We start from the raw sequence: 27,748 nt of genomic DNA on the forward strand, positions 1-27,748 counted from the left end.
GCACGTTGGGTGGCACGGGATACATGCGGACGTGCATTGTCCTGTTGGAACAGCAAGTTCCCTTGCCAGTCTAGGAATAGTAGAACGATGGGTTTGATGACGGTTTGGATGTACCGTGCACTATTCAGTGTCCCCTCGACGATCACCAGTGGTGTACGGCCAGTGTAGGAGATCGCTCTCCACACCATGATGCCGGGTGTTGGCCCTGTGTGCCTCGGTCGTATGCAGTCCTGATTGTGGCGCTCACCTGCACGGCGCCAAACATGCATACGACCATCATTGGCACCAAGGCAGAAGCGACTCTCATCGCTGAAGACGACACGTCTCCATTCGTCCCTCCATTCACACCTGTCGCGACACCACTGGAGGCGGGCTGCACGATGTTGGGGCGTGAGCGGAAGACGGCCTAACGGTGTGCGGGACCGTAGCCCAGCTTCATGGAGACGGTTGCAAATGGTCCTCGCCGATACCCCAGGAGCAACAGTGTCCCTAATTTGCTGGGAAGTGGCGGTGCGGTCCCCTACGGCACTGCGTAGGATCCTACGGTCTTGGCGTGCATCCGTGCATCGCTGCGGTCCGGTCCCAGGTCAACAGCCACGTGCACCTTCCGCCAACCACTGGCGACAACATCGATGTACTGTGGAGACCTCACGCCCCATGTGTTGACCAATTTGGCGGTACGTCCACCTGGCCTCCTGCATGCCCACTATACGCCCTCACTCAAAGTCCGTCAACTGCACATACGGTTCACGTCCACGCTGTCGCGGCATGCTACCAGTGTTAAAGACTGCGATGGAGCTCCATATGCCACGGCAAACTGGCTGACACTGACGGCGGCGGTGCACAAATGCTGCGCAGCTAGCGCCATTCGACGGCCAACACCGCGGTTCCTGGTGTGTCCGCTGTGCCGTGCGTGTGATCATTGATTGTACAGCCCTCTCGCAGTGTCCAGAGCAAATATGGTGGGTCTGACACACCGGTGTCAATGTGTTCTTTTTTCCATTTCCAGGAGTGTACGTGTTCACTTAGGCACCGTTTCTGTCGCGATGACACATAGCTGAGGTGCGGGTCCACACTGAGAGATGTTGCAGTGCTTCCCAGAATAGCACAGGGTGCATTGTTCCCAGCAATCCTAACAGGACAGCTCGTTCGTCACTTAATTTACCTGTCAAACTGCTGCTGCTGCCGGTGTGAGAGCACCATTCGCTATTGTTTTCTGCAGACAAGACTTTCAGCGGTAAAATTATTTTGCACAGATCGTTAAAATGCACTGACAGTTAAACCCCACAAAAGTTGTGTACAGATCATCAAATACATACAAGACTCACAAGAATATTGGAAGTCAGGAACATATTTGCCCGTGTAACTACAATTAAATATTATGATTGCTTCTACAGTCTGACACCAGACGACGTACAGGTAATGTCTCCTCCTGACGTCTGTGGTACTGGAATGAATCGCAGTATCTATAGCGCACATAATTTTCCACATATAAAATCTCTCTCATAGCCTTGTGGTTATTGATGCGCTGAATCTCTATGCATCCCTCACGATAGGACACACACTCACCTTCTCTGGTCATGCCAGAACATAAGCCACAGTAACTTTTCACTGCAATATATACACATTTTACACAAACAGTGCAGTTATCTTTTATATCTGTACAGTGCACGAAAAAATTATGGTATGCCTACACTCACACCAGCTATATGTCTCGATTCTCCTCTGTCCTAGGAAATTATCTGACAAAGTCTTACAATCAACGCCTCTGGAAGCTGCTGCATCCTGCCAAGATTCTCTCAAACAAGTGTTATGAAGGACAGGTGTCCAGCACTACGTGTGATAATGAATACCACATCTGCGGACATAATGCTTGGAAAGACATGACCAACGTGGGTTGGTGTACTGTAATCATCATCACTATCGACAAAACAACAAGGAAAATGCGAATTCATTCTTCCTCGCAGTCCTAATGTGGCACCCCATCCATCACGTGTTACCCTTCCTGCTTTCAACATACACAAACGTTCTCACAGCTGTGTAGAGACTCCATATCCCAGCATAAAGGATGTCTTCTTTTTTTTGTAGAGTAGACTTTCAGCGGCAAAAACTATTTTACACTAATCGCCATATTGGGACCGACAACTAAACCTTGGAAAGTGCACTACATATCATCAAATACGGAAAGACTCTTACTCAATTACACTTCTCTCCCACTGAGGACAGTCCGCAGCTCGTGGTCATGTGGTAGCGTTCTCACTTCCCACGCCCAGGTTCCCGGGTTCGATTCCCAGTGGGGTCAGGGATTTTCTCTGACTCGTGATGACTGGGTGTTGTGTGATGTCCTTAGGTTAGTTAGGTTTAAGTAGTTCTGAGTTCTAGGGGACTGATGACCACAGATGTTAAGTCCCATAGTGCTCAGAGCCATTTGAACCATTTTTGAACCCACTGAGGACAGGAGATTGAATATTAGAGCGTGAAACCAATCTCAAATAGTAAACATACAATTCATATCCTGCTCCATAGAAAATCAGCCTTCTTACATCATTCGTACACATACCACGAAGACACACAGCACTGTATACACCCCTCGCAGTACTAGATATTTCCTTGCGAGGTTGGCAATCATCCTCTCCCAACTGGTGACCAGAGTGCCCTCAGTTGACCGAAGTCACCCTGAGAACTATTCTACAAATTTGGGCTCGTTCCCCCTTGGCACAAACACATTATTGTTTCTGGTCCAGACCTGCTTGTTTGCTTGCTCACTTTTCTACACCCATCTTCAGACTCTGGGATTACAAGAACACATGTATTTTTGCATGATTTGCCATAATATTGTACCATTTTCGCGGTACTTCTCGACATCAAGCACGCAGCAGCATCCTACCGATTGCTTGTGGAACATAATTCCGAAGGTACAGACTGGAAATTATTTCTCTACAAACCCCAAACTTTAGCGAGGTGGAGTGTGCTCTAGACCACTGGGTAACTACACTCATGCTCATAGATTAAGGATAATTGCAGAATGTGGTGCCACACAATGTGGCACTACACAAAACTGGCGCTAATAGTATAGGCACAAAGGGAACACACATGACTCAGATCTGTAAGTCCACAGTATTGGTGATAAGTTGAGAAAACTGTCCCGAAACACACTACAAAACGTCACTGTTTCCTGCACATGTAACCCGACATCAATATGGGCTGCGTAATGGGTTGGCATACTCTAGATCAGGTGGTCGAGCAGCTGCTGGGGTATAGCCTCCATTCTTGCACCAGTCCCTGTTGGAGCTCCTGAAGTGTCATAGGGGTTTGAAGACGTACAGCGATACATCAACCGAGAGCATCCCAGACGTGCTCGATGGGGTTTAAGTCTGGAGAACAGGCAGGCCACTCCATTCACCTGATATCTTCTGTTTCAAGGTACTCCTCCATGATGGCAGCTCAGTGGGGCCGTGCGATATCATCCATCAGGAGGAAGGTGGGACCCACTGCACCCATGAAAAGGCGGATATACTGGTACAAAATGACGTCCCAATACACCTGACCATTTACAGTTCCTCTGTCAAAGCCATGCAGGGGTGTACACGCACCAATCATAATCTCACCTCACACCATCAGACCATGACCTCCATACACGCCCCTTTCAAGGACATTAAGGGGCTTGTATTTGGTTCCTGGTTCACGCCAGATGAAAACCTGGCGAGAATCACTGTTCAGACTGTACCTGGACTCATCTGTGAACATAACCTGGATCACTGTTCCAATGAGCATGTACTGTGTTCTTGAGAGCAGGCTTTAAGGACTCTCCTGTGACCAGGCGCCAGTGGAATGCCCCTTGCAGGTCTCCGGGCGAATAAACCATGTCTGTTCAGTCGTCTGCAGACTGTGTGTCTGAAGACAACTGTTCCAGAAGCTACGGTAAGGTCCCAAGCAAGGCTACCTGCAGTACTCCGTGGCCATCTGCAGGCACTGATGGTGAGATATTGTTCTTCTTGTGGTGTGGTACACTGTGGATGTCCCGTACAGTAGCTCCTGGACACGTTTCCTGTCTGCTGGAATCGTTGCCATAATCTTGAGATCACACTTTGTGGCACAAGGACGGCCCATGCTACGACCTACTGTATTTGACCAGCCTCCAGTTGCCCTAGTATTCTACCCCTCATAACGTCATCAATGTGTGTTCTTTGAGCCATTTTCAACACACAGTCCCCAATAGCACGTCTAAAAACGCCTGCACATTTACTCGCTTCATCGTACTCTGGCATGCACCAACACAACTCTGTGTATGTGGACTGCTGCCAGTGCCACCATGCGACGACTGCAGGTCAAATGCACTGCATGGTCAATACTCTGAGGTTATTTAAACCCGCAAACCGCCCACCAGAGCGTTGTTTCAACACGTATCAGCATTATCCTTAATTTATGGGCATGAGTGTAGAAACTCATCCCGTCCACGAAGACCTTTACGTGAGAACTAGAAACAAACAGAGGAAAATGATATTTCCACTCACGAATACCGATGTCCAAATCATCCCTATAATTTACAAAGTTAACCAACGTGTTTCTCATGTCTAGACAACTGACAAATGTGTCTTCCACCTGCTAGATGCACACACCACAATCGATCTTCTCTCAACTAAATAAAGAAGTCAAATATGAAGAAGCAGTCAACCGAACAATTTACGTGGGAGAGAATAATGGCCCAGCGCAAACACATGTCCATATTGAATCTTGTCAAATTTCCACTGAATATGAAAGCCACCCAACACATGCTAGGTATTAGTTCGCTATTCAACAGTCCAGAGGACAATACGGTTAAGTCAGCTACTTTCCTACATTCCAACAGGCCTCTCCATTCGGACGGCTTCTACCGTTAATGGGAAATGTGAATCATTCCCGTCACCGGCGCTGCATGCCAAGCATGCACAGGCAGAATCGTCCTAGGAAACCGGTCACATGTATGTTCTCTCATTGTACTTACAACTAAATGTTATGATTATGGTCTCAGTTGAACGAAATTCGACATTGAGAGATCCGAAATTCATCCTGCTGATGGCTGTGGCTCTAGAAATAGAAATATATGTACCATTCTTATGACATGACATACTCTTCCCTTTGCTGTCGCAGTACTCCACGCGAAATCCATACCTTCCTTACAAATGGACATAGTTATTTCCTTTGCACGTGTCGGAACACAAACACATACTTTATAAGCTTGACGCTCAAGGCAAACCTATCACACACCGCCTACTACTAAGTATAATACTTTGCCAATAAATGATTGCAGACGATACAAAATAATACTGACTGAAAATCAACGATGGGTGGACATGTCTTATACGTTTTTCTTGCGAGTGCTACCACCATGTCTTAGAAAGAGAGACGTCATCGCCTTACAATCCGCTACATGTCAAAAAAAAAAAAGCACAGCCATATTACCATCACAAGCGGTCTTGGTTCTACAGGTGCACACAAGTATCCATGTTACTGTTTTCGGACAAATATCGAGACCGTGATCGCGCGGAGTGTATATTATCAGACCAGCAGTTCGGTTACACGTCTCCTATGGTGCACTCTGATAATAAAATCATCGAATTTTGAAAGTGATTCGTCTAAGGAGCGTGGTATGAAACAAGTATCTGCAACCCCCTCACGCCGCCGCCATTAGATATTTCTCCAGTAATTATAACGCATTCTGTCTCGATGCCATATCACATTTCTGGCACTCTCATATCTCGAAACGAGCCACCCTTTTCGAACCTATCTGCTACAGTAAAATTTCAACATGGTTTTAAGTAGCCCCTATGTATCTTGCAACTAGCCCTCAGACTATGCGCTACCACCTGTACAACTTTGCACATGTGATTGTTCCAATGTAAGTCGGAACTGAGCAGAAGTCAGAGAAAACTATATCTTCCACCTTCTGCAACCCCTGTAGAAACAGATGAAGCTGAGTTAGTTTAGTTTAGTTTTAGTTATGTCATGATCCGTAGATCGTTTTCCCGATTATTTTATCGATATGATGTGGAACAAGCCAGATTACAAGATATATAGACAAATATGAATAGTGCTGATATTAATATTACTGAAATTTTTAGTTCTACACATGCAACTACATTTAGAGGTAAAAAATTTTTTTTACTATTTCTGAAAGAAAAACTCGTTCATGGAGTAAAGGAGTTGTTCAAAAGAAACGATTTTAAGCTAGATTTAAAACTTGATCTGCTACCTGCCAGACACTTTATGTTGTTGGGCAAATGATCAAAGATTTTTGTTGCTGAATAATGTACTCCTTTTTGAGCAACTGACAGCTTCAGTAATAGATAGGAAAGGTCATTTTCCCCTCTAGTGTTGAACGTATGAACATCACTGTTCTTCGCTAATTGAGATGGATTATTTGTAACGAATTTCATTAGTGAATATATGTACTCCGATGGTGCAGTTAAAATACCTAACTCCTTGAAAGGGTGCCTACATGACGTCCTTGGGTGAACACCACTAATTATTCTCACTGCTCTCTTTTGTGCAATCAATACTTTATTTTTAAGTGGTGAGTTACCCCAGAAAACTATTCCATAAGACATTATTGAGTGGAAATATGCTAAGTACGTTAGGAGGCTGATCTGTTTATTACCAAAACTCGAGATAATACGAAGAGCGAACTTCGTTGTTTGAGAAGCTCAGTAATATGCTTCTTCAAATTCAAGATGTCATCCCTGTGAACACTCAAAAATTTGGGGAAATCTACCCTGTTAACTGAATCCTGTTCATTCGCTACATCAACTGTCGATATGACTCTATTTAGTGTACAGAACTGGATATAGCGTTTTTTTTTTTTCAGAATTAAGAGAGAGTCCATTTTCTGACAACCACTTAATAATTCAAATGATTCAAATGGCTCTGAGCACTATGGGACTTCACATCTGAGGTCATCAGGCCCCTAGAACACAGAACTGTTTAAACCTAACTAACTTAAGGACATCACACACATCCATGCCCGAGACAGGATTCGAACCTGCGACTGTAGTGGTCGCGCGGTTCCTGACAATGGCCGACCCTTAATAATTCTTTGGAAAACATCCTTAACAATATCTTCAGCTGCTTTTTCTGGAATGGGATTTATTATAACACTCGTGTCATCTGCAAAAAGTACTAGTTCCGCTTGCTGAACGTTAAGTGGGAGGTCATTCAAATGAATAAGGAACAGCAGAAGACCTAAAAGTGAACCTTGTGGGACTCCCTTTGTGATAACTCCCCATTCACTAGAATTTACCACCCTCCCAACATTATTTGTACTATTCAGCACAACTTTTTTCTTTCTGTTCATTAAGTAAGATTGAAACCAGCTGTGTGTATAGCCTTCAATTACATAAAAACTGAGTTTTCTAAGAGTGTGACATGATCCACACAGTCAAATGTCTTGGAGAGTTCACAAAAAATACCAACTGGCGATAATTTGTTATTTAGGGCTTGTACTATTTGATGGGTAAATGTGTAGATAGCATTCTCAGTCTAGTAACCCTTCCGGAATCCGGACTGTGACATGCTGAGTAAATTACTTTCACTTAAGTTTGAGGCTATTCTTGAATACATAACTTTTTCGAATATTTTAGAAAATGAAGTCAGCAATGAGATTGGTCTATAATTATTTGAGTCACTCTTGTCCCCTTTCTTATTAAGAGGTTTGAAAATTGCGTTTTTCAATCTGTCTCGAAAAATTCCCTGTGCCAGCGAAGCATTACATATATCGCTAAAGACTCCACTTATTAAATTAGAACAATACTTCAAAATTATTTTAGAGACTCCATCAACGCCACATGAGCTCTTGTTTTTCAGTATATTTATAATTCTCTTAATTTCAGTGGGGGATGTTGGTGCTATTTCTAAATGCCTAAAGTCCTGCGGAATGACATATTTAACACATTTTTTTGCTTCTTTAACTGAACCCTTTAACCCTATTTTTCCTGCTACATTCAGAAAGTGATTGTTAAAAATACTTGCAACTTGTGAATTATCACTCACAACATCATCATTTAGCTTTATTGCTATGGTATGCTATGCACTGTCAGGTTGCCCTGTCTCCCATTTGACAATATTACATAAAGTTTTAATCTTATTATCCACGTTATTAATTTCTGTCAGAACACATAAGCTTCTCGACACCTGACTGTGTTTGGACCATTCGACGGAAACGAAGCCTGCTCCTGCAACACAAGGAAGTATAAAAGACTGTACTGGAACTGGGGGAAGGGTGTGGATTTTGCTACTGCATTGTGGTGCTTCTCCAAACTACAAGCTGGTACTACAGATCCACGTCCCTCAGGGCCCATTCACGTCCATCACCCAACATTCTATCATCGTTATTCTGTTCCATCCACCAGAGAAAAATTACGAACTATAAAAGCTCCACTAACTTCATCCAATAGAGAACTCGATCAGATTTTTACTGCATCTCTCTCCTCCCGTATATATAGAAAACAAATACGGCATGCATGCCGGCATCCAGCACGTGTGACAATCCTATTAAATATACAGGTATTGATCCACTGCACAGACCAGTTTAAAGTTTCATCACCTGTACTGTAGGAGGATGACTGTATCCCACACACTATACTGTAAGTTGCAAGAGATGCTCTCTGTTTCCCCGTCATTGTTTGAAGCACTGTTTTTTTTCTGCTGTAACATGCTCTATACACTGCCATATATTTTATTTGTCCCCACAACTTCGAGGTCTGTGTTGGGTTCTAAACTGACATTAACACATTCTGATCCTTTGCCTCTTGCAGAAAACTAGCAGTCGAATGGTGTAAATCATCTTGTTACTGCAGCTACCATAACACGCCACACACACTGGTTGATTTTAAATAAAATACAGTTACGACGTAAGGAAACTGGAAGAGTTTCACGACGTTGTGGAGAGGTTCCAAACTGCTGTCCGAAAGTGATTGACAACCTCTACATTTAAACCCATCTGTCACATTGACAGAACAGCTGATGGCTCTGCATTCCATTTTGAATGATTCCTCACATTGCAGTCATGTACGCAATCACTGTTTCGGTGCTTTCCATCCCCAGAAGGTGTTGTCCCCCCACCAAAACTCTTTCTCCATCTCAAACAAGCGATGTCAGTCAATCATTATGTGGTAACCAACAGCAAACCACTGAACAAATGGGGTGGAAAAGACACCATCAATGTATTCTAATAATAAGCATCACAGTTGATGGTGAGAACAATTTTAGCAATTTTACAGCAATTTCAATACCGAGCAATGCTGCAACAGCATGTTACGCAATTTCAGTATCATAGCTAAACCGTAACCCTCTCTACTTTGCCAGTATCACTGCGAATGTAGATAGATGACTGTGCAGTACGTGCATTCATTGTTAATTGTTAATTGTTAAACACATACATCATCAAAGTATACCAGACAGCATTCTATATACACTCCTGGAAATGGAAAAAAGAACACATTGACACCGGTGCGTCAGATCCACCATACTTGCTCCGGACACTGCGAGAGGGCTGTACAATCAATGATCACACGCACGGCACAGCGGACACACCAGGAACCGCGGTGTTGGCCGTCGAATGGCGCTAGCTGCGCAGCATTTGTGCACCGCCGCCGTCAGTGTCAGCCAGTTTGCCGTGGCATACGGAGCTGCATCGCAGTCTTTAACACTGGTAGCATGCCGCGACAGCGTGGACGTGAACCGTATGTGCAGTTGACGGACTTTGAGCGAGGGCGTATAGTGGGCATGCGAGAGGCCGGGTGGACGTACCGCCGAATTGCTCAACACGTGGGGCGTGAGGTCTCCACAGTACATCGATGTTGTCGCCAGTGGTCGACAGAAGGTGCACGTGCCCGTCGACCTGGGACCGGACCGCAGCGACGCACGGATGCACGCCAAGACCGTAGGATCCTACGCAGTGCCGTAGGGGACCGCACCGCCACTTCCCAGCAAATTAGGGACACTGTTGCTCCTGGGGTATCGGCGCGGACCATTCGCAACCGTCTCCATGAAGCTGGGCTACGGTCCCGCACACCGTTAGGCCGTCTTCCGCTCACGCCCCAACATCGTGCAGCCCGCCTCCAGTGCTGTCGCGACAGGCGTGAATGGAGGGACGAATGGAGACGTGTCGTCTTCAGCGATGAGAGTCGCTTCTGCCTTGGTGCCAATGATGGTCGTATGCGTGTTTGGCGCCGCGCAGGTGAGCGCCACAATCAGGACTGCATACGACCGAGGCACACAGGGTCAACACCCGGCATCATGGTGTGGGGAGCGATCTCCTACACTGGCCGTACACCACTGGTGATCGTCGAGGGGACACTGAATAGTGCACGGTACATCCAAACCGTCATCGAACCCATCGTTCTACCATTCCTAGACCGGCAAGGGAACTTGCTGTTCCAACAGGACACTGCACGTCCGCATGTATCCCATGCCACCCAACGTGCTCTATAAGGTGTAAGTCAACTACCCTGGCCAGCAAGATCTCCGGATCTGTCCCCCATTGAGCATGTTTGGGACTGGATGAAGCGTCGTCTCATGCGGTCTGCACGTCCAGCACGAACGCTGGTCCAACTGAGGCGCCAGGTGGAAATGGCATGGCAAGCCGTTCCACAGGACTACATCCAGCATCTCTACGATCGTCTCCATGGGAGAATAGCAGCCTGCATTGCTGCGAAAGGTGGATATACACTGTACTAGTGCCGACATTGTGCATGCTCTGTTGCCTGTGTCTATGTGCCTGTGGTTCTGTCAGTGTGATCATGTGATGTATCTGACCCCAGGAATGTGTCAATAAAGTTTCCCCTTCCTGGGACAATGAATTCACGGTGTTCTTATTTCAATTTCCAGGAGTGTATTTCTAACACCTCAAGCATTGTTCTCAATTTACGATCATCTCTATGCTGATGGGGGGGTCACAGAGCATTCTCACAGTCTTAGGGTAAAATTAGAGACTGAAAGACTCCTCACACTGTCATTGACCAACCCGCCCTTCAGCATCGTTACTGATTTAATCTGCAACCGACCAGAAGTAGACCACTATATTCCACGTCTCATGAATGATTGGAGCCAGCCAAGTCCTTGCCCATCCAAGAACACAAGATTTCTCCAGATACAACCATGTCAAGGAGGTTAGCACCCCTTATCGGTAGTAACAGATTTGAAAGTGTTATGATGTAATAGCAGACGGTAATGAAGAACAAGAAATGGGTGATTTTTATGCATGATGGAGCTCCAGGCGGATGGAGTTCGAAGCATTTTACGTAAATCAACTACGCTATCAACTCTAAAGTATTGTTCTAGAGCCTAGGATCAGTACCTGGAAGGTATTGGTAAGAGAGAACATAAACACATGCATTCCTAAGGCTGCAACGTCCCGCAATTAAAACAGGCTATAATGTTAGATTGCTTGAGTTTCCAATCTATCAGTCGTGTGAAGTGCAGCGTGATTAATATTCCAATGTAAGAAATATATTTCCAGCGCATGAGATTCATCCTTCTTCCAGGTTTCTCTATGATAAACTATGGTATCGTACCATAAAACGAGAAAACTACTTCCTTAAAACAGTGGCTCTGTGTGATACATGCACAATATAGCTTTACAGAGATGTATAGCGTCCATTGTCCACATCTGATCATGGTTCAGAAATTATACTATGTCGACAACAGTCCTATATGAAATGATCCCTGGTAACGGAGAATACCTCTTACAAGGAAACAGATAAACGCATAGCAGCGGCTAACTTTGTAAACAGCACACCTGTGAAGCAGGTGTATACACAGGGGATGCAGTATCTCACAAACACTTATCGCTAACTTATTTGATCAGGATTATTTGTTGCTAAGAGTGCAAACGGTTTTCGCAACCATTTACACTTCGCGTAGGATCCTGAACTAGTTGCTCAAAATAATTTTCTCAGAAGGCATTCAGTACGATTTCGGACGATGTATCATGCCTACCAACGACTTTAAACATGTATTTTCGCCAACATATCGAAGGTAGCTTGAAGTCACTACCAACTATAACTGAAATGACACTTAAGTTTTCTATGGACTATATCGTCTGAGTCGGTGGTAAGTAAAAGGAACCAGTTATTAATTTATTCCTGTTTTCAAGTATAACCTCTACTCATACTAACTCACAGGAACTATCTACTTCAATTTCACTACAAGGTAAACTACTTCTGACAGCAATAAACACCCCACCACTAACTGTATTTAATCTATCCTTTCCGAACACTGTTAGGTCCTTTCTAAAAGTTTCAGCTGAACTTATTTCCGGCTTTAGCCAGCTTTCCATAGCTATCACGATTTGAGGAAATTTTTGAAATTTGTGGTAAGATCTTATGGGACCAAACTGTTGAGGTCATCGGTCCCTAAGCTTACACAGTACTTAATCTAACTTAAACTAACTTACGCTACGGACAACACACATACCCATGACCGAGGGAGGACTCGAATCACCGATGGGAGGAGCCGCGCGACCCGCGACCAGACGCCTTAGATCGAGCGGCTGCCCCTCGCGGCAATGATTTCAGATTCAATGTTTTGAATTAACGCTTGGAGCCCTGGTTCTTTTCCAATACATTTATGACAGTTTACAACTACAACATTGATTGTTCCTGTGCCTACCCTCTTCCTGTGTTTGTCCTGCACACTATGAAACTGAAGCCCTTTCCGCACGAACCCGAGACCTTCTAATCTAAAAAACCACCCTGTTCACTCCATACAGCCCTCACTACCTGTGTATCCGCTTCCTGCGTGTAGTGGACTCCTGACTTATTTAGTGGAACGCGGAAACCCACCATCCCATTGCGCAATTCTAGGACTCTGCAGCTTACATGGTCGCAGAACCGCCTGAGTCTCTCATTCAGTCCCTCCACTCGGCTCTGTACCGAAGGACCAAGTCGGTTCAGTCGACGATACTACAGGTGGTCAGTTCTGCCTTCATCTCGCAAGCAAGACGGGTAGGCTTTGCTACTTCAGCAAGCCGCCCGCAACCAGAGAGAATCTCTTCTGATCCAAAGAGATACACATCGTTAATACCTATCTAAGCCACAACACCAGCAGTTCGCTGCACCCTGTGCTCTTCGTGGCATCCGGAAGCACCCGTCCCACATGTAGAACGACTCCTCCAGGTATGCACACAGAGTGCACATTGGATTCCTTCCTCTCCTTGGCTGCCACATCCCTAAGGGGCCCCATTTCACGTCTAGCGTTGCAGCTCCCATCTACCAGTAGTCCCACTCTCTGTGAATGCACAGACTTTGCAGGTTAAGATGATTCTTCTGGAACGGAGCGAACGACTTCAGCTGGTTCAGGAACTTCGTCAGCCACAGATAGCACCCGAAACCTGTTCGTCGGACAAACTGGTGCAGCCCTTCCATCAGCCCCTCAGAAAGTGTTTCATTGATGGCCACACCTCGGGACGACCTCTCACTTAACCTGAGGTGAGTGATCAAACCGATGCGAGAAGTACCCGGCGAAATCACAGTGGACTGATAGGGGACACTTGAGTCGTGCTGGAAGTCCTCGGTTCGCCCCATCCTGCCTCCCACAGTGATGGCCACTGGCAACAGCCACAAGCTGCATAACCAGAACCAACGCCGCCTGGTGCTGTGAGCGAAGGCTCGCCAACTCGGCTCGCACTGAATGCAGCAGTCACAATTCCTATCCGTACTAAAGACTGTCTCCTAAATACACAGACAAGCACGAAATATTGGAGTTCAAGCTAAAGAACACTGACGAAATATAAAGTAAGTCGCTTTTTATGAGCAGCTGTGTCAACTCACAGTACACTAATGCGCTACTTCTGTTGCTAGCAGAGCTATCACCTCGGCTGTGGGAGCTATCTACAACAAGTGGCTCTTGAAACACAAAAACAAGTGCCTGGCGCTATGCAAACAGCTGTTCTATGCACTGCACAGTTAACAAAGCACTGATCTGAGCCTGATAAATAAATGAACAAACACGCACGAAATGTAGAAGTTGAATCTCAGAAACACTGGTGAAACTTAAAGCCGGCCGCGGTGGCCATGCGGTTCTAGGCGCTGTAGTCCGGAACCGCGCGACTGCTATGGTCGCAGGTTCGCATCCTGGCTCGGGCATGGATGTGTGTGATGTCCTTAGGTTCGTTAGGTTTAAGTAGTTCTAAGTTCTAGGGGACTGATGACCTCAGCTGTTAAGTCCCATAGTGCTCAGATCCATTTGAACCATTTTTTTGAAACTTAAAATAAGTCATTTCTTATGAGAACCTGTGTCAACTCACAGTACTCGTCAATAAAATTTGCAAACGAACGGTTTCTCGCCTTTATCTGCAGCAGGAAGGCAGGTTCTCTCTCGCTGATGGTCTACCCGCCGCTGACCTTATCTAAAATCACTCCGTCTTCAGGCCACGAGTGGCCTACCGGGACCATCTGACAGCCGTTTCATCCTCAGTGGTGGATGCGGATAGGAGGGGCGTGGGGTCAGCACACCACTCTCCCGGTCGTGATGATGGTATTCTTGATCGAAGCCGCTACTATTCGGTCGAGTAGCTCCTCAATTGGCATCACGAGGCTGAGTGCATCCTGAAAAATGGCAACAGCGCATGGCGGCCTGGATGGTCACCCATCCAAGTGCCGACCTCGCCCGACAGCGCTTAACTTCGGTGATCTCACGGGAGTCGATGGATCCACTGCGGCAAGGCCGTTGCCTGACCTTATCCAAACAAAACAAATGAACAAAAATCTGTACAATACAAGGGTCGATACAAGCGTCCATATGTTACACTACATTGTTATAAAAACGAAAGACTGTGTCTAGCGAGCACACAAACACGCAAGAAAATAAAATAAAACTAAACTACTATTCACACCGTTAACTGCAAACATGTCGCTCCAGTTTAAAACCCGTAAATATAATTCGCAAGCGAACAGTGTACTCGCCTTTATCTGGAGCAGAAAAACAGGTCCTCTCTCACTGACAATCTAACCGACACTGACCAACATCCGTAAGATTACAATGGCACCTTCTTTTGAATGACAAAATCTCGACCAACGAGAAATTGAACAAAATCCTTATCTGGCCCACGTCAGCAGGCGAGTTTTGGAGGTAGATGGACACGCTCATTTACAGGTTTGCGGGCGGGAACGCTGCCACAACATTTCCAAATCTGCGTCGTGAACAGGCAGTTATAGACCGAAAAAACCAAATTATATCGAAATGAAAGAACCTATTCATCACGAGAAACTCCAATATCCACGCACTACAGTCAGTTCAGCAATATGAGTTACAGCAAACAGACTGACTTAACGTAATACGTAACTGCTACGCTTACTTTGACTATTATCACTCCTACACTGGTATATGAGCATCACAAAATAAACACCGAAGAAAAATATTAAGAAAGGGACGGTAATATGCTATAAATTATGATTAATCTTAACGATGTCGCTACCGTAACACAGAAACTTTGTGACGAAAGTATTACTTTGTACCAACAGCGCATTCCAGCTTTTTATTGTTACACTACAGGCCATTAAAATTGCTACACCAAGAAGAAATGCAGATGATAAACGGGTATTCATTGGACAAATATATTATACTAGAACTGACATGTGATTACATTTTCACGCAATTTGGATGCACAGATCCTAAGAAATCAGTACCCGAACAACCACCTCTGGCCGTAATAACGGCCTTGATACGCTTGGGCATTGAGTCAAACAGAGCTTGGATGGCGTGTACAGGTACAGCTGCCCACGCAGCTTCAACACGATCCCACAGTTCCTAAAGAGTAGTGAATGCCGTATTGTGACGAGCCAGTTGTTCGGCCACCATTTTCAATTTGTGACCGATCTGGAGAATTTGCTGGCCAGGGCAGCAGTCGTACATTATCTGTATACAGAAAGGCCCGTACAGGACCTGCAAAATTCGGTCGTGCATTATCCTGCTGAAATGTAGGGTTTCGCAGGGATCAAATTAAGGGTAGAACCACGGGTCGCAACACATCTGAAATGTAACGTCCACTGTTCAAAGTGCCGTCAATGCGAACAAGAGGTGACCGAGACGTGTAACCAATGGTACCTCATACCATCGCGCCGGGTGATACGCCAGTATGGCGATGACGAATACACGCTTCCAATGTGCCCCCGTTCACCGCAATGTCGCCAAACACGGATGCGACCAACATGATGCTGTAAACAGAATCTGGATTCATCCGAAAAAATGACGTTTTGCCATTCGTGCACCCAGGTTCGTCGTTGAGTGCACCATCGCAGGCGCTCCTGTCCGTGATGCAGCGTCAAGGATAACCGCAGCCATGGTCTCCGAGCTGATAGTCCATGCTGCTGCAAACGTCGTCCAACTGTTCGTGCAGATGTTTGTTGTCTTGCAAACGTCCCCATCTGTTGACTCAGGGATCGAGACGTGGCTGCACGATCCGTTACAGCCATGCGGATAAGATGCCTGTCAACTCGACTGCTAGTGATACGAGGCCGTTGGGATCCAGCACGGCGTTCCGTGTTACCCTCATGAACCCACAGATTCCATAATCTACTAGCACTCATTGGATCTCGACCAACGCGAGCAGCAATGTCGCGATACAATAAACCGCAATCGCGACAGGCTACAATCCGCCATTTATCAAAGTCGGAAACGTGATGGTACGCATTTCTCCTCCTTATACGAGGCATCACAACAACGTTTCACCAGGCAACGTCGGTCAACTGCTGTTTGAGTGTGAGAAATCGGTTGGAAACTTTCCTCATGCCAGCACGTTGTAGGTGTCGCCACCGGCGCCAACCTTGTGTGAATGCTCTGAAAAGCTAATCATTTGCATATCACAGCATCTTCTTCCTGTCGGTTAAATTTCACGTTTGTAGCACGTCATCTTCGTGGTGTAGCAATTTTTATGGCCAGTAGTGTAAATTCTGTAACTCCGGTCAATAGTTCTGTTGCAGTGTGTTCTTGCATAGGGCTGCCACTATTGATTGGACCTGCAAGTACATGCTTTACACTTGAGATGGTAACAAAGTCAGTTTGTTACAAACGTGCTTTTATACTTCTTGTTAACTTTCTGCTACTGCCGATAACTTTGAAGGGCTGACTAACTGAAGGTATGTTGATATAAAAGACCTGTACCTGTAGACCATTCTGTATAAGATGTAAGTTTTATAAAAATTTTCTTCAGCCAATGGAAAGCGTGAAAAGTTATTTCTGAAGATTATAGATAGCAACTTTGTGACAGCATACATACAAGTAAAAATAAGTGTGACAATTGAAATTCTAGAAAACATGCCCTGTTAATGAAATTAAGGATATTTGTGAGTGACACAGTAAAAAGACGAAGCTTTATTTTGCTTTATAACTTTTTTTCTAAATATAACTTGGAGTTGCTCAGAATATTGTATTAAAAGTGTCACGTACTTTTGTTTTTTCTCATACCACCGAATTTGTAAGTAAGTGTCTAACAGTTTGAAGTAATTACCTTGCTTAGGCGATATAGTGTTAAATGTTTAAATGCAGGCTAAGGCTTCTGACCCGATTTCGCTCATTGGATCCCACAGAACAGATATGTAAATAAATCTTTAAAAGTTTTGTTAAATTATCTTGCTTAACGGAGTTTAGTTTTTTCGTTCTTATTTTATTTTAATAAGGATAGGCCTACGATTTTAAGAAAATTAGAAACTGAATCTAACCAAATTGGCATACTTTTTGGCAATTGTTTTTCGGTGTGTGAATGAATGAAAACCCACAAAACTGGGAAAATTTGTAACAAAGTTACAAACATGTGTCATAAAGAAACACTAGGTACCCATCTTTGTGACTGGTCAATTTAATTCTACTCTCCCTGTCTTAAACTTCACATCACAAAGTAATACTGAACTAGGGATGGAGGTGGTGGTGGTGGTGGTGGTGGTAGTGGGGTGGGGTGGGGGGGGGGGGGGGGGGTGGGGAGGTAACTTTGTGTCAATTAACCTTCCAGTTATAAAACTCAAATGTGGAAATTAAACGTTGCAGTACATGTTCGTATGAGATTGTGCTACAAAAAGGGCTAAAATTGTCACCGAGTTGACCAATTTCACGATGTATTTTTAAAAAAATTTAAAAACATAACAAGCACATCAGGAAGGACAGCGCTTTAATACCATGCACATTGTAATCGACAGTCTTCATAAGCCTCGGATGATAATGGTTTAATCCTTTCCAGTCACCACAAATGTCGTCAGTTGAATTTGCACCTAGAAACTGTTGTGTCTAAATGAATCCGGAATCTTCTCCAGTCAGTACTGTGTCACTTATAAGCAGCTGTTACTAGGCATCTCGGCTTATTTCCTCAAGAAAATATTATTATGTACTGCTGAGAAAAAAGTCAGGAGGTATCCGTTGTATTATATACATAAATGTATTGAGGCGACAAAAGGCATGCAGTACCTCCTAATATCACATCGGACATCCTTTTGCCCGGCGTAGTGCAGCAACTCGACGTGACATGGACTCAACAAGTCGTTGGAAATCCCCTGCAGAAATAATGAGCCATGCTGCCTCTACGGCCGTCCGTAATTACGAAAGTGTTGCCGGTGCAGGATTTTGTGCACGTACTGACCTCTCGATTATGACCCATCAACGTTTGTTAGGATTCATGTCGGGCGATCAGGGTGACCAAATCGTTAGCTCGAATTGTCCAGAATGTTCCTCAAACCAATCGCGAACAGTTGTGGACCGGTGAGATGGCGCATTGTCATCCATAAAAATTCCGTCGTTGTTTGGGAACAAGTTCAAAATGGTTCAAATGGCTCTGAGCACTATGGGACTTAACATCTGAGGTCATCAGTCCCCTAGACTTAGAACTACTTAAACCTAACTAACCTAAAGACATCACACACATCCATGCCCGAGGCAGGATTCTAACCTGCGACAGCAGCAGCTGCGCGGTTCGGGACTGAAGCGCCTAGAAACGCTCGACCACCGCGGCCGGCTGGGAACAAGTAGCTGAATATAACCATTTCAAGTCAATAATCGGTTCATTTGGACCACAGAACCCAGTCCATTCTATGTAAACACAGCCCACGTCATTATGGAGCCATCACCAGCTTGCACAGTGCCTTGTTGACAACTTGGGTTCATTGATTCGTGGGATATGTGCCACACTCGAACCCTACAATAAGTTTTTATCAACTTAAATCGGGACTCATCTGATCAGGCCAGGCGCTGCAGGCGATGTCGTGTTGTTAGCGAAGGCACTCGCGTCGGTCGTCTGCTGCCATAGCCTATTAACGCCAACTTTCGCCACACTGTCCAAACGGAGGCGTTCGTCTTGGGTCCTAGTTTGATTTCTGTAGTTTTTTCAAGCAGTGTTGCTTGTCTGTTAGCACTGACAACTCTACGCGAACCCTGCTCTCGGTTGTTAAGTGCAGACAGTCGGCCACTGTGGTGCGAGTGGTGAGAGGTTGTTGTTGTTGTTGTTGTTGTTGTAGTCTTCAGTCCTCAGACTGGTTTGATGCAGCTCTCCATGCTATACTATCCTGTGCAAGCTTCTTCATCTCCCAGTACCTCCTGCAGCCTACATCCTTCTGAATCTGCTTAGTGTATTCATCTCTTGGTCTCCCTCTACGATTTTTACCCTCCACGCTGCCATCCAATGCTAAATTTGTGATCCCTTGATGCCTCAGAACATGTCCTACCAACCGGTCCCTTCTTCTTGTCAAGTTGTGCCACAAACTGCTCCCCAATTATATTCAATACCTCCTCATTAGTTATGTGATCTACCCATCTAATCTTCAGCATTCTTCTGTAGCACCACATTTCGAAAGCTTCTATTCTCTCCTTGTCCAAACTATTTATCGTCCATGTTTCACTTCCATACATGGCTACACTCCATACAAATACTTTAAAAAACGACTTCCTGACTCTTAAATCTATATTCGATGTTAACAGATTTCTCTTCTTCAGAAACGCTTTCCTTGCTATTACCAGTCTACATTTTATATCATCTCTACTTCGACCATCATCAGTTACTTTGCTCCCCAAATAGCAAAACTCCTTTACTACTTTAAGTGTCTCATTTCCTAATCTAATTCCCTCAGCATCACCTGACTTAATTCGACTACATTCCACCATCCTCGTTTTGCTTTTGTTGATGTTCATCTTATAACCTCCTTTGAAAACAGTGTCCATTCCATTCAACTGCTCTTCCAAGTCCTTTGCTGTCTCTGAAAGAATTACAATGTCATCGGCGAACCTCAAAGTTTTTATTTCTTCTCCATGGATTTTAATACCTACTCCGAAATTTTCTTTAGTTTCCATTACTGCTTGCTCAATATACAGATTGAATGACATCGGGAAGAGGCTACAACCCTGTCTCACTCCCTTACCAACCACTGCTTCCCTTTCATGTCCCTCGACTCATGTAACTGCCATCTGGTTTCTGTACAAATTGTAAATAGCCTTTCGCTCCCTGTATTTTACCCCTGCCACCTTTAGAATTTGAAAGAGAGTATTCCAGTCAACATTGTCAAAAGCTTTCTCTAAGTCTACAAATGCTAGAAATGTAGGTTTGCCTTTCCTTAATCTTTCTTCTAAGATAAGTAGTAAGGTCAGTATTGCCTCACGTGTTCCGACATTTCTACGGAATCCAAACTGATCTTCCCCGAGGTGGCTTCTACCAGTTTTTCCATTCGTGTGTAAAGAATTCGTGTTAGTATTTTGCAGCTGTGACTTATTAAACTGATAGTTCGGTAATTTTCACACCTATCAACACTTGGTTTCTTTGGGATTGGAATTATTATATTCTTCTTGAAGTCTGAGGGTATTTCGCCTGCCTCTTACATCTTGCTCACTAGATGGTAGAGTTCTGCCAGGACTGGCTCTCCCAAAGCCGTTGGTGGGGAGGCTTGCGTGCCTCAGCGATACAGATGGCCGTACCGTAGGTGCAACCACAACGGAGGGGTCTGTTGAGAGGCCACACAAACGTGTGGTTCCTGAAGAGGGGCAGCAGCCTTTTCAGTAGTTGCAGGGCCAACAGTCTGGATGATTGCCTGATCTGGCCTTGTAACACTAACCAAAACGGCCTTGCTGTGCTGGTACTGCGAACGGCTGAAAGCAAGGGGAAACTACAGCCGTAATATTTCCCTAGGGCATGCCTGAAATTGGGAATACTCGACACACTCTTGACAATGTGGAATGTTGATTTCCCTAAGGATTTCCGAAATGGAAGGTCCCATGCACCTAGCTCCAACTACCGTGCCGGCCGGAGTGGCCGAGCGGTTTTAGGCGCTTCAGTCTGGAACTGCGCGACCGCTACGGTCGCAGTTTCGAATCCTGCCTCGGGCATGGATGTGTGTGTCGTCCTTAGGTTAGTTAGGTTTAAGTAGTTCTATGGGACTGATGACCTCAGATGTTTAGTCTCATAGTGCTCAGGGACATATGAACCAACTACCGTTTCATTTTCAAAGTCTCTTAGTTCCCGTCGTGCGGCCATTATCGTGTCGGAAGCCTTCACACGAATTACCTGAGAACGAATGACAGCTCCGCCAATGCATTGTCGTTTTGTAGACTGTGTACTCGATACTACCGCCAGCTGTATACAGCGTGTTACAAAAAGGTACGGCCAAACTTTCAGGAAACATTCCTCACACACAAATAAAGAAAAGATGTTATGTGGACATGTGTCCGGAAACGCTTAATTTCCATGTTAGAGCTCATTTTAGTTTGTTCTTCCACCTACGCTCAATAGAGCACGTTATCATGATTTCATACGGGATACTCTACCTGTGCTGCTAGAACATGTACCTTTACAAGTACGACACAACATTCATGCACGATGGAGCTCCTGCACATTTCAGTCGAAGCGTTCGTACGCTTCTCAACAACAGATTCGGTGACCGATGGGTTGGTAGAGGCGGACCAATTCCATGGCCTCCACGCTCTCCTGACCTCAACCCTCTTGACTTTCATTTATGGGGGCATTTGAAAGCTCTTGTCTACGCAACCCCGGTACCAAATGTAGAGACTCTTCGTGCTCGTATTGTGGACGGCTGTGATACAATACGCCATTCTCCAGGGCTGCATCAGCGCATCAGGGATTCCATGCACGGAGGGTGGATGCATGTATCCTCGCTAATGGAGGACATTTTGAACACTTCCTGTAACAAAGTGTTTGAAGTCATTCTGGTACGTTCTGTTGCTGTGTGTTTCCATTCCATGATTAATGTGATTTGAAGAGAAGTAATAAAATGAGCTCTAACATGGAAAGTAAGCGTTTCCGGACACATGTCCACATATCATATTTTCTTTCTTTGTATGTGAGGAATGTTTTGAAAGTTTGGCCGTACCTTTTTGTAACACCCTGTATGCGTATCGCTATCCCATGACTTTTGTCACCTCTCTGTATTGTTAAAAATGGCTATTGTGTAAAAAAAATAAAAATAAAAAAAAACAGGAAAAACATCGACTTTGTCGGAGTAAACAGATGATGGCAATTTAGTTTATTAACCAGAGACGCAACTGGGCCGCACCACAGTTGGACTCGTCACAGAGAATCAAGTAAACTGCGAAGAAGGCTAGAAAAATTAAACAGGGTTTAGGCTCATTGAAACTGGAAGTGCGACGTCTCGAGGTCCCTCCACCGACTTCCGCCGCAGCGACAGGGACGCTCACGCTTGCACGGAGCCCGTGCGCGCCGGAGCGCGGGCCTCGGCCGCCCGCGCGAGCAGCGGCGCCAGCTTGCAGGCGCGGAACTTGGAGGTGAGCGAGAGCAGGCGGCGCAGCTGCGGGTGCGCCAGCAGCGCGGACGCGGGCAGCGAGCGCGCCGGCCCGTACACGCGCTCCACGCTCTCCCGCAGCGACGGCAGGCCCTGCCGCAGCCGCGGCAGGCGCGCCAGCCACGGCAGCGCCGCGGCCAGCACGCACAGCGTCGTCCGCATCGGCACCTCCGTCAGCCACGACTGGTCGGGCGGCAGCACCTGCTCCGACAGCAGCCGCTGCTCTTCCGCCTCTGCCTCCTGCTCTTCCTCCTCTTCCTCTTCCGCCTCTTCCGCAACCACACTCTTGCCACTCTTCGACTCCACTGCGTGTCTGCTCTTATCGCTCTTCGACACCGACAGCACTACCTCTCTACTCTTACCACTCTTCGACGCCGATGCCACTATCTCCTCACTAACCTCCTCTATGACCACCCCCTCCGTAAACTGGATAGTGTCGTCGAGGATAATGCCGGCTACAGTGCTCGCCGCCTTCCTGGCGCGTCGTTTCGATTCTGCGAGCCTCATCAACTCCGCCTCCGTGAGGAAACCTTCTTTCGTAAGATCGTTGGGGTCCAGCACTATCCTCTTCCCCGTCGACAGAGCCAGAGCTTTCCTGAAGCCTTCCGTTTCGTCCTCGTCCTTACAGAAACACAGCAGCAGTGACGTGTAACTTACTTTGTTGTAGCCTGCGGTGAAAATGTCGGACAATAAGTCTTTCGCCGAGAACTTCCGCAGCCGCAGCTGCGAGTCTTCTTCCAGTTCCTTCTCGAACCAAAACACCACCCTCTGGTAGTCTCTGAACGACACCGTTTCCGTACCGTCAACGTCCATTACTCTGAACTGACGGCGCACGTCTAGGATATCCTCTTCAGTAGGGTACTCCAAATCTAATCCGTAGATGAGGAAGTCTCTCCAATCGACGCATTCTTGACTGCCGAACACCTTGTGCACTATATTCTGAAGGTCTGCGGCTTGAAGCTCCATCCACATCGGCGGAAGTATAGGTTCTTCGCCTTCCACAGTCGCACTGAACAAACAGTCGTCCAAAAGGGAAACGAAAGCTCTCTCGGGCATGTTGCCGCTCGGTGCTAAGCGGTGCAACCTCTTCCTTAGATTCTGCAACTGGGAGATACGGAACTCGTCAACAGCCCGACGCTCTTCTAGAGGCTGGGGAGTGGGAGGTGGCGGCTCCGGCAGCAGCACAACGTTCGGCTTCACGACGAAGATGTCCTGCTCCAACACGAGCTGTTCCCTTATCGGCTGCTCTTCCTCTATGGCTGTGAAAAGCACCTGACACAAATTATCCACACTCTCCACCTCGCGCTTGTATCGGTCTCCGATTTCCTCGTAGAGAGAATAAAACATCGACTGAACTGCATTCAGAATTTCAGTCAGATCGTTTAGGCCTCTGGCCAACAAGATATTCAGACGATATATCACTCTCGACATCTCTTCGTTTGCGCAGTACGTCCACTCTGAGACGAGATTATCGAGAGGAGTAGTTTCACCTGCCGCGCTTCTCGCAGTGTCCTCCTTTTTCGTGGACTTTTTGCTCTTCTTATCATCTGCAGTTCCTTCTGCAGTAACCATCTCTCGGAGTTGCAGTGCAACTCTCTCCACAGATGTAACAGCGGAAGACACGGCCGCGGTGAGCGCCTTGTGGTAAGGGGTCTGCACGGAGAAACTTGTGTCTGAGTTTATCAAGATCCTGGCAACTGCCCCCTTTCTCGTGCCTGCTGTCGATGACATACTTCTGTAAACAGAAACTCCAGTTACTATACTACTCCTGCGGGCACTTCTGGTGACAGAACTGCCTCTGCTTACTCCCTTCGTCAAGACGTCTCTGGTACTGCTTCTGGGAAGAGAGCCCGATGAGTCGACCTTTGATTTTCGTATTAAGTCGTCAAGTTCTTGCGCCTCTCCCGGTTCTGGGTCACTCGACAGTGGTAGAATAGCTATTTTATCAAACCTTTTTTCGCTCGGTAGTTTCGACATCATGTTCGTGTAATAGTCGTTTATCAACTGAAGTGTGTCGATGTAACGATCCAATTCAACTTCCGCAGCTGCGATGAACAGATTTACAAAAGCCACCATCTCTCCCGCGATCCAGCTCTCGCAAATGATCTTCCTCCTTTCGGTTTCGGCTTGTTTCATTCTCCTGTCGCATATTTCCCATAGACAATGACGCAGTTCGGTGACTCTACAATGAAGCTCGCTCTTTATCTCATCGTCTTGGCGAAGATCTTCGTCCATTTCGTTGTATCTCGTCTGGAACTCGTGGACCGCATCCTGCTTTAGATCAGGACGCCTGATATATTTTTGTAACAGCTCAGTGACGTAATTTACGTAGGGAACGATGTGAGAATAATGGATTCGTTTGCTGAAGAAGATTTCCTTAAGGGCTCGCGTGTACATCCACTCAGTTTTCTCCCAGATTGTGGCGAGCGTACACTGCAGGTCTAGTGGCTGGGGGAGGTCAACGTAGTGCCAACCTTCCTCGCCAGGTTTCGCTGGCTCTTCCGTAGGTTCTCCCTCTTTCGCCAGAAAACTTTCCTCCTTCGACGTCATGTCAGATGCAAGAAGTTCCTCCAGTTCGTCCTTCCCTTCCTCTGTTTTACTTTTAACCTCCTTGGCCCCCACTTTTTTCGGCGGTTTCTTCGCTGATTTTCCTTTCTTTCCTTTTTCGGCCAGATCTTCATAACCCTCACCAAACAGCTCGACTGAAGGTTTTAAAGGCATTTCCATGTCCCCTATAACTGTCTTCGCCAACTGTTTCAGGGTAGGGAAGTCAAAACTCTCGTAGTAGAATGCGTAATTCATGCCCTGTTCCGTATATAGCTTTTCAAGTGGGGAGAGATTCTCATTAAACACGTCAAGTTGCTCGTCATTTTCCTCCTCAAAAGCCGAGGGTGTCTCTAGTTTCTCGACGTGAATATAAGCGGTTAGATACGTCGAGAAAGGAGGCGGAGGTTCTGCTGGAGTCGGGTTGGGTAATAGCCTCGAAACCCTCTGCTCACGAAACGGATCTTTGTCTTCATCGTCTTCAGATGACTCGGGCGGCATTTGTTGCCCAGATAACTTTTCTTCGAGGACAGAGGCCTGCGAGTAAGTTTTGGGGAAATTTATGAGCACCCATCCATTGATTTCCATCTGATTTTTTAGGTATTCGATCAGCATTGATGCCAGAAGCTCATCGTTAATCTCTTCCCCGACGCCTAGAATCTCGAAAGCTCTCTGGCCGAGTTTTGACTGCGGAGACATTTCACGTGGCTTTTCTTCCCCTTCGAATACCTCCTCTTCACCATCTTCAGGAATTTTAACAGGTGTCTGCGTAAACTTATCTGTCGGGGCAACCTCAGGCTCTTCTTTTGTGGCTTTCGTCGAAGGCGTGCTGGCAGGTTGTTTCGCTTTCTTCTTACTCAATTTGTTCTCCGTTTCTGCTTTGGAGTCTGGCGTACACTCCTCTTTAAACGCAGCCACGCAGAAGTTGATTACATTCTCCATTTTCACGACGTGCACAGCTTTGTGTTTGAGGAGGCCCTCCAGGATAGCCAACTTGTCGTCTTCTAGTTCTGCTATCAGGGCCGCGGCCACTGGATACCGCGGGATGTCTGCCGGCATCGGCCGAAGAGGGTACGGGTATTTTGCTGCCAGTAACCGGTGGATCACGTGGCCCAGCACATTGAGTGAACTTTCGGTGCCTGCGAGGTGTGGAGCGAGTACAGCCAGCTCCCAGGTTTCCTCCAGTGCCAGGTACGCTTGCAGGTCGTGTTCGTCCAGTATGATTTGCCTGTCGGTCTCCAGCTCCACTTCCTCAATGAGCTCGTTAACAATCTCCTCCGCTAGAAGCCTTTCCCCGCCTCCTTCCAGAACGTCGAATATAGGGAGACCTTTGAAGAAGAGCGCCTTCCATTGATCCACTAGTTCTTGCGGCACAATGCCTCTGTTGGTCTTTTTGAATTCGGAAACTCTCAGGCCGAAGTCGACGGCGGATTTAACAACGTCCATGCAGATTCCGAAGTGCTTCGCGTAGCGTTTCCTCTGTTTATCGTCGCCCAACCTCTTCTGAAGTTCCTGAAAGCGGTCCCTCTCGAACAACGACATGCTCTCTCGAAAGCACTGTTCGTCGTACACCTCCATAAGAGCGCTATCGAGCTCCTGCTGTTGCTGATCCAGTAGCATCTTTTCCACGCGTAGTCGATTCTCCACCATCTTCCGCTTGTGGCTACGTACCGAGAAGAGTTTGGAAACCGCTTTCTTCTCGTACTGAGACTGTTTGATGAGCTTCTCGGTCACCATGCGATCGAACTGCTTCTCCTGTTCTTGGAGCAACGCCTCCCACAGTTCACCGAGGACTACCTTTTGCATCCGTTTCTTAAACGTGGCGTAAGCGATTTCTTTCCGGGACGGTTCCTCCAGGACGTCCGCGGTCGGCTTCTTGGGCTTCGCTTCACCGCTGCTCAATTTTCGTGCTTGCTGCCGGATGCACTCTAGCTCACTCTGGGTGTATTCGCGATCGAGTACCGAAGACGTCGAGGGTGTCTGTGTCGTTGAGGACGGTGGTACGTGCACGGCCCACAAGCTGGTCTTGCCCACTTCGAGGCACGGCTTGCGGGGTGGGGACTGCGCCTCGGCCTCCCTGTCCTCGACGTCGACGTGCGAGTCGCGGCACTCGCGCAGCAGGGCGTGGTACTGCTCGCTGTACAGCTTGGCCAGCTCCTCCTTGCTGATGCACGGCTCTTCGCGTTCCACCGTCGCCGGTTCCTCGGCCGCCTCCTGCGTTTCCGGCACGGGCTCCACGGTGAAGCGGGACGGCCGTTTCTGGCGCATCCTGTAGTACTCCACCTCCTGTTCCGCGAGGAAGTGCAACCTGTCCTTGCCCTCGAGGCAGAAGAAGACCTGGTAGAAGAGCGACACCGCGGCCGACCCCTTTCCCGTCGCCGCCGCCATCGCCCGCAACGTCGCGTCCTCGCACCGCACGCCCACCTCCTCCAGCCATACCTGCACCG

At 46.7% G+C, this 27,748-nt stretch overlaps 1 protein-coding gene across 1 annotated transcript in view; it reads right to left on the reverse strand.

The window, feature by feature from the left end:
- Positions 1–27,748, reverse strand: part of LOC126456186 (sperm flagellar protein 2-like) — a 189,656-nt gene that overhangs the window by 110,877 nt on the left and 51,031 nt on the right. The window contains exons 2-3 of the mRNA XM_050091940.1: positions 23,157–27,740; positions 22,654–22,958 (exon numbers count right to left, since the gene is read on the reverse strand). Of these exons, the coding sequence (XP_049947897.1) occupies positions 22,654–22,958; positions 23,157–27,740 (4,889 nt within the window). The remainder of the gene's footprint in view (positions 1–22,653; positions 22,959–23,156; positions 27,741–27,748) is intronic.

Source organism: Schistocerca serialis, chromosome 2 (genome assembly GCF_023864345.2).
Source record: "Schistocerca serialis cubense isolate TAMUIC-IGC-003099 chromosome 2, iqSchSeri2.2, whole genome shotgun sequence".
In the NCBI taxonomy this organism is placed as follows: Eukaryota; Metazoa; Arthropoda; class Insecta; order Orthoptera; family Acrididae; genus Schistocerca; species Schistocerca serialis.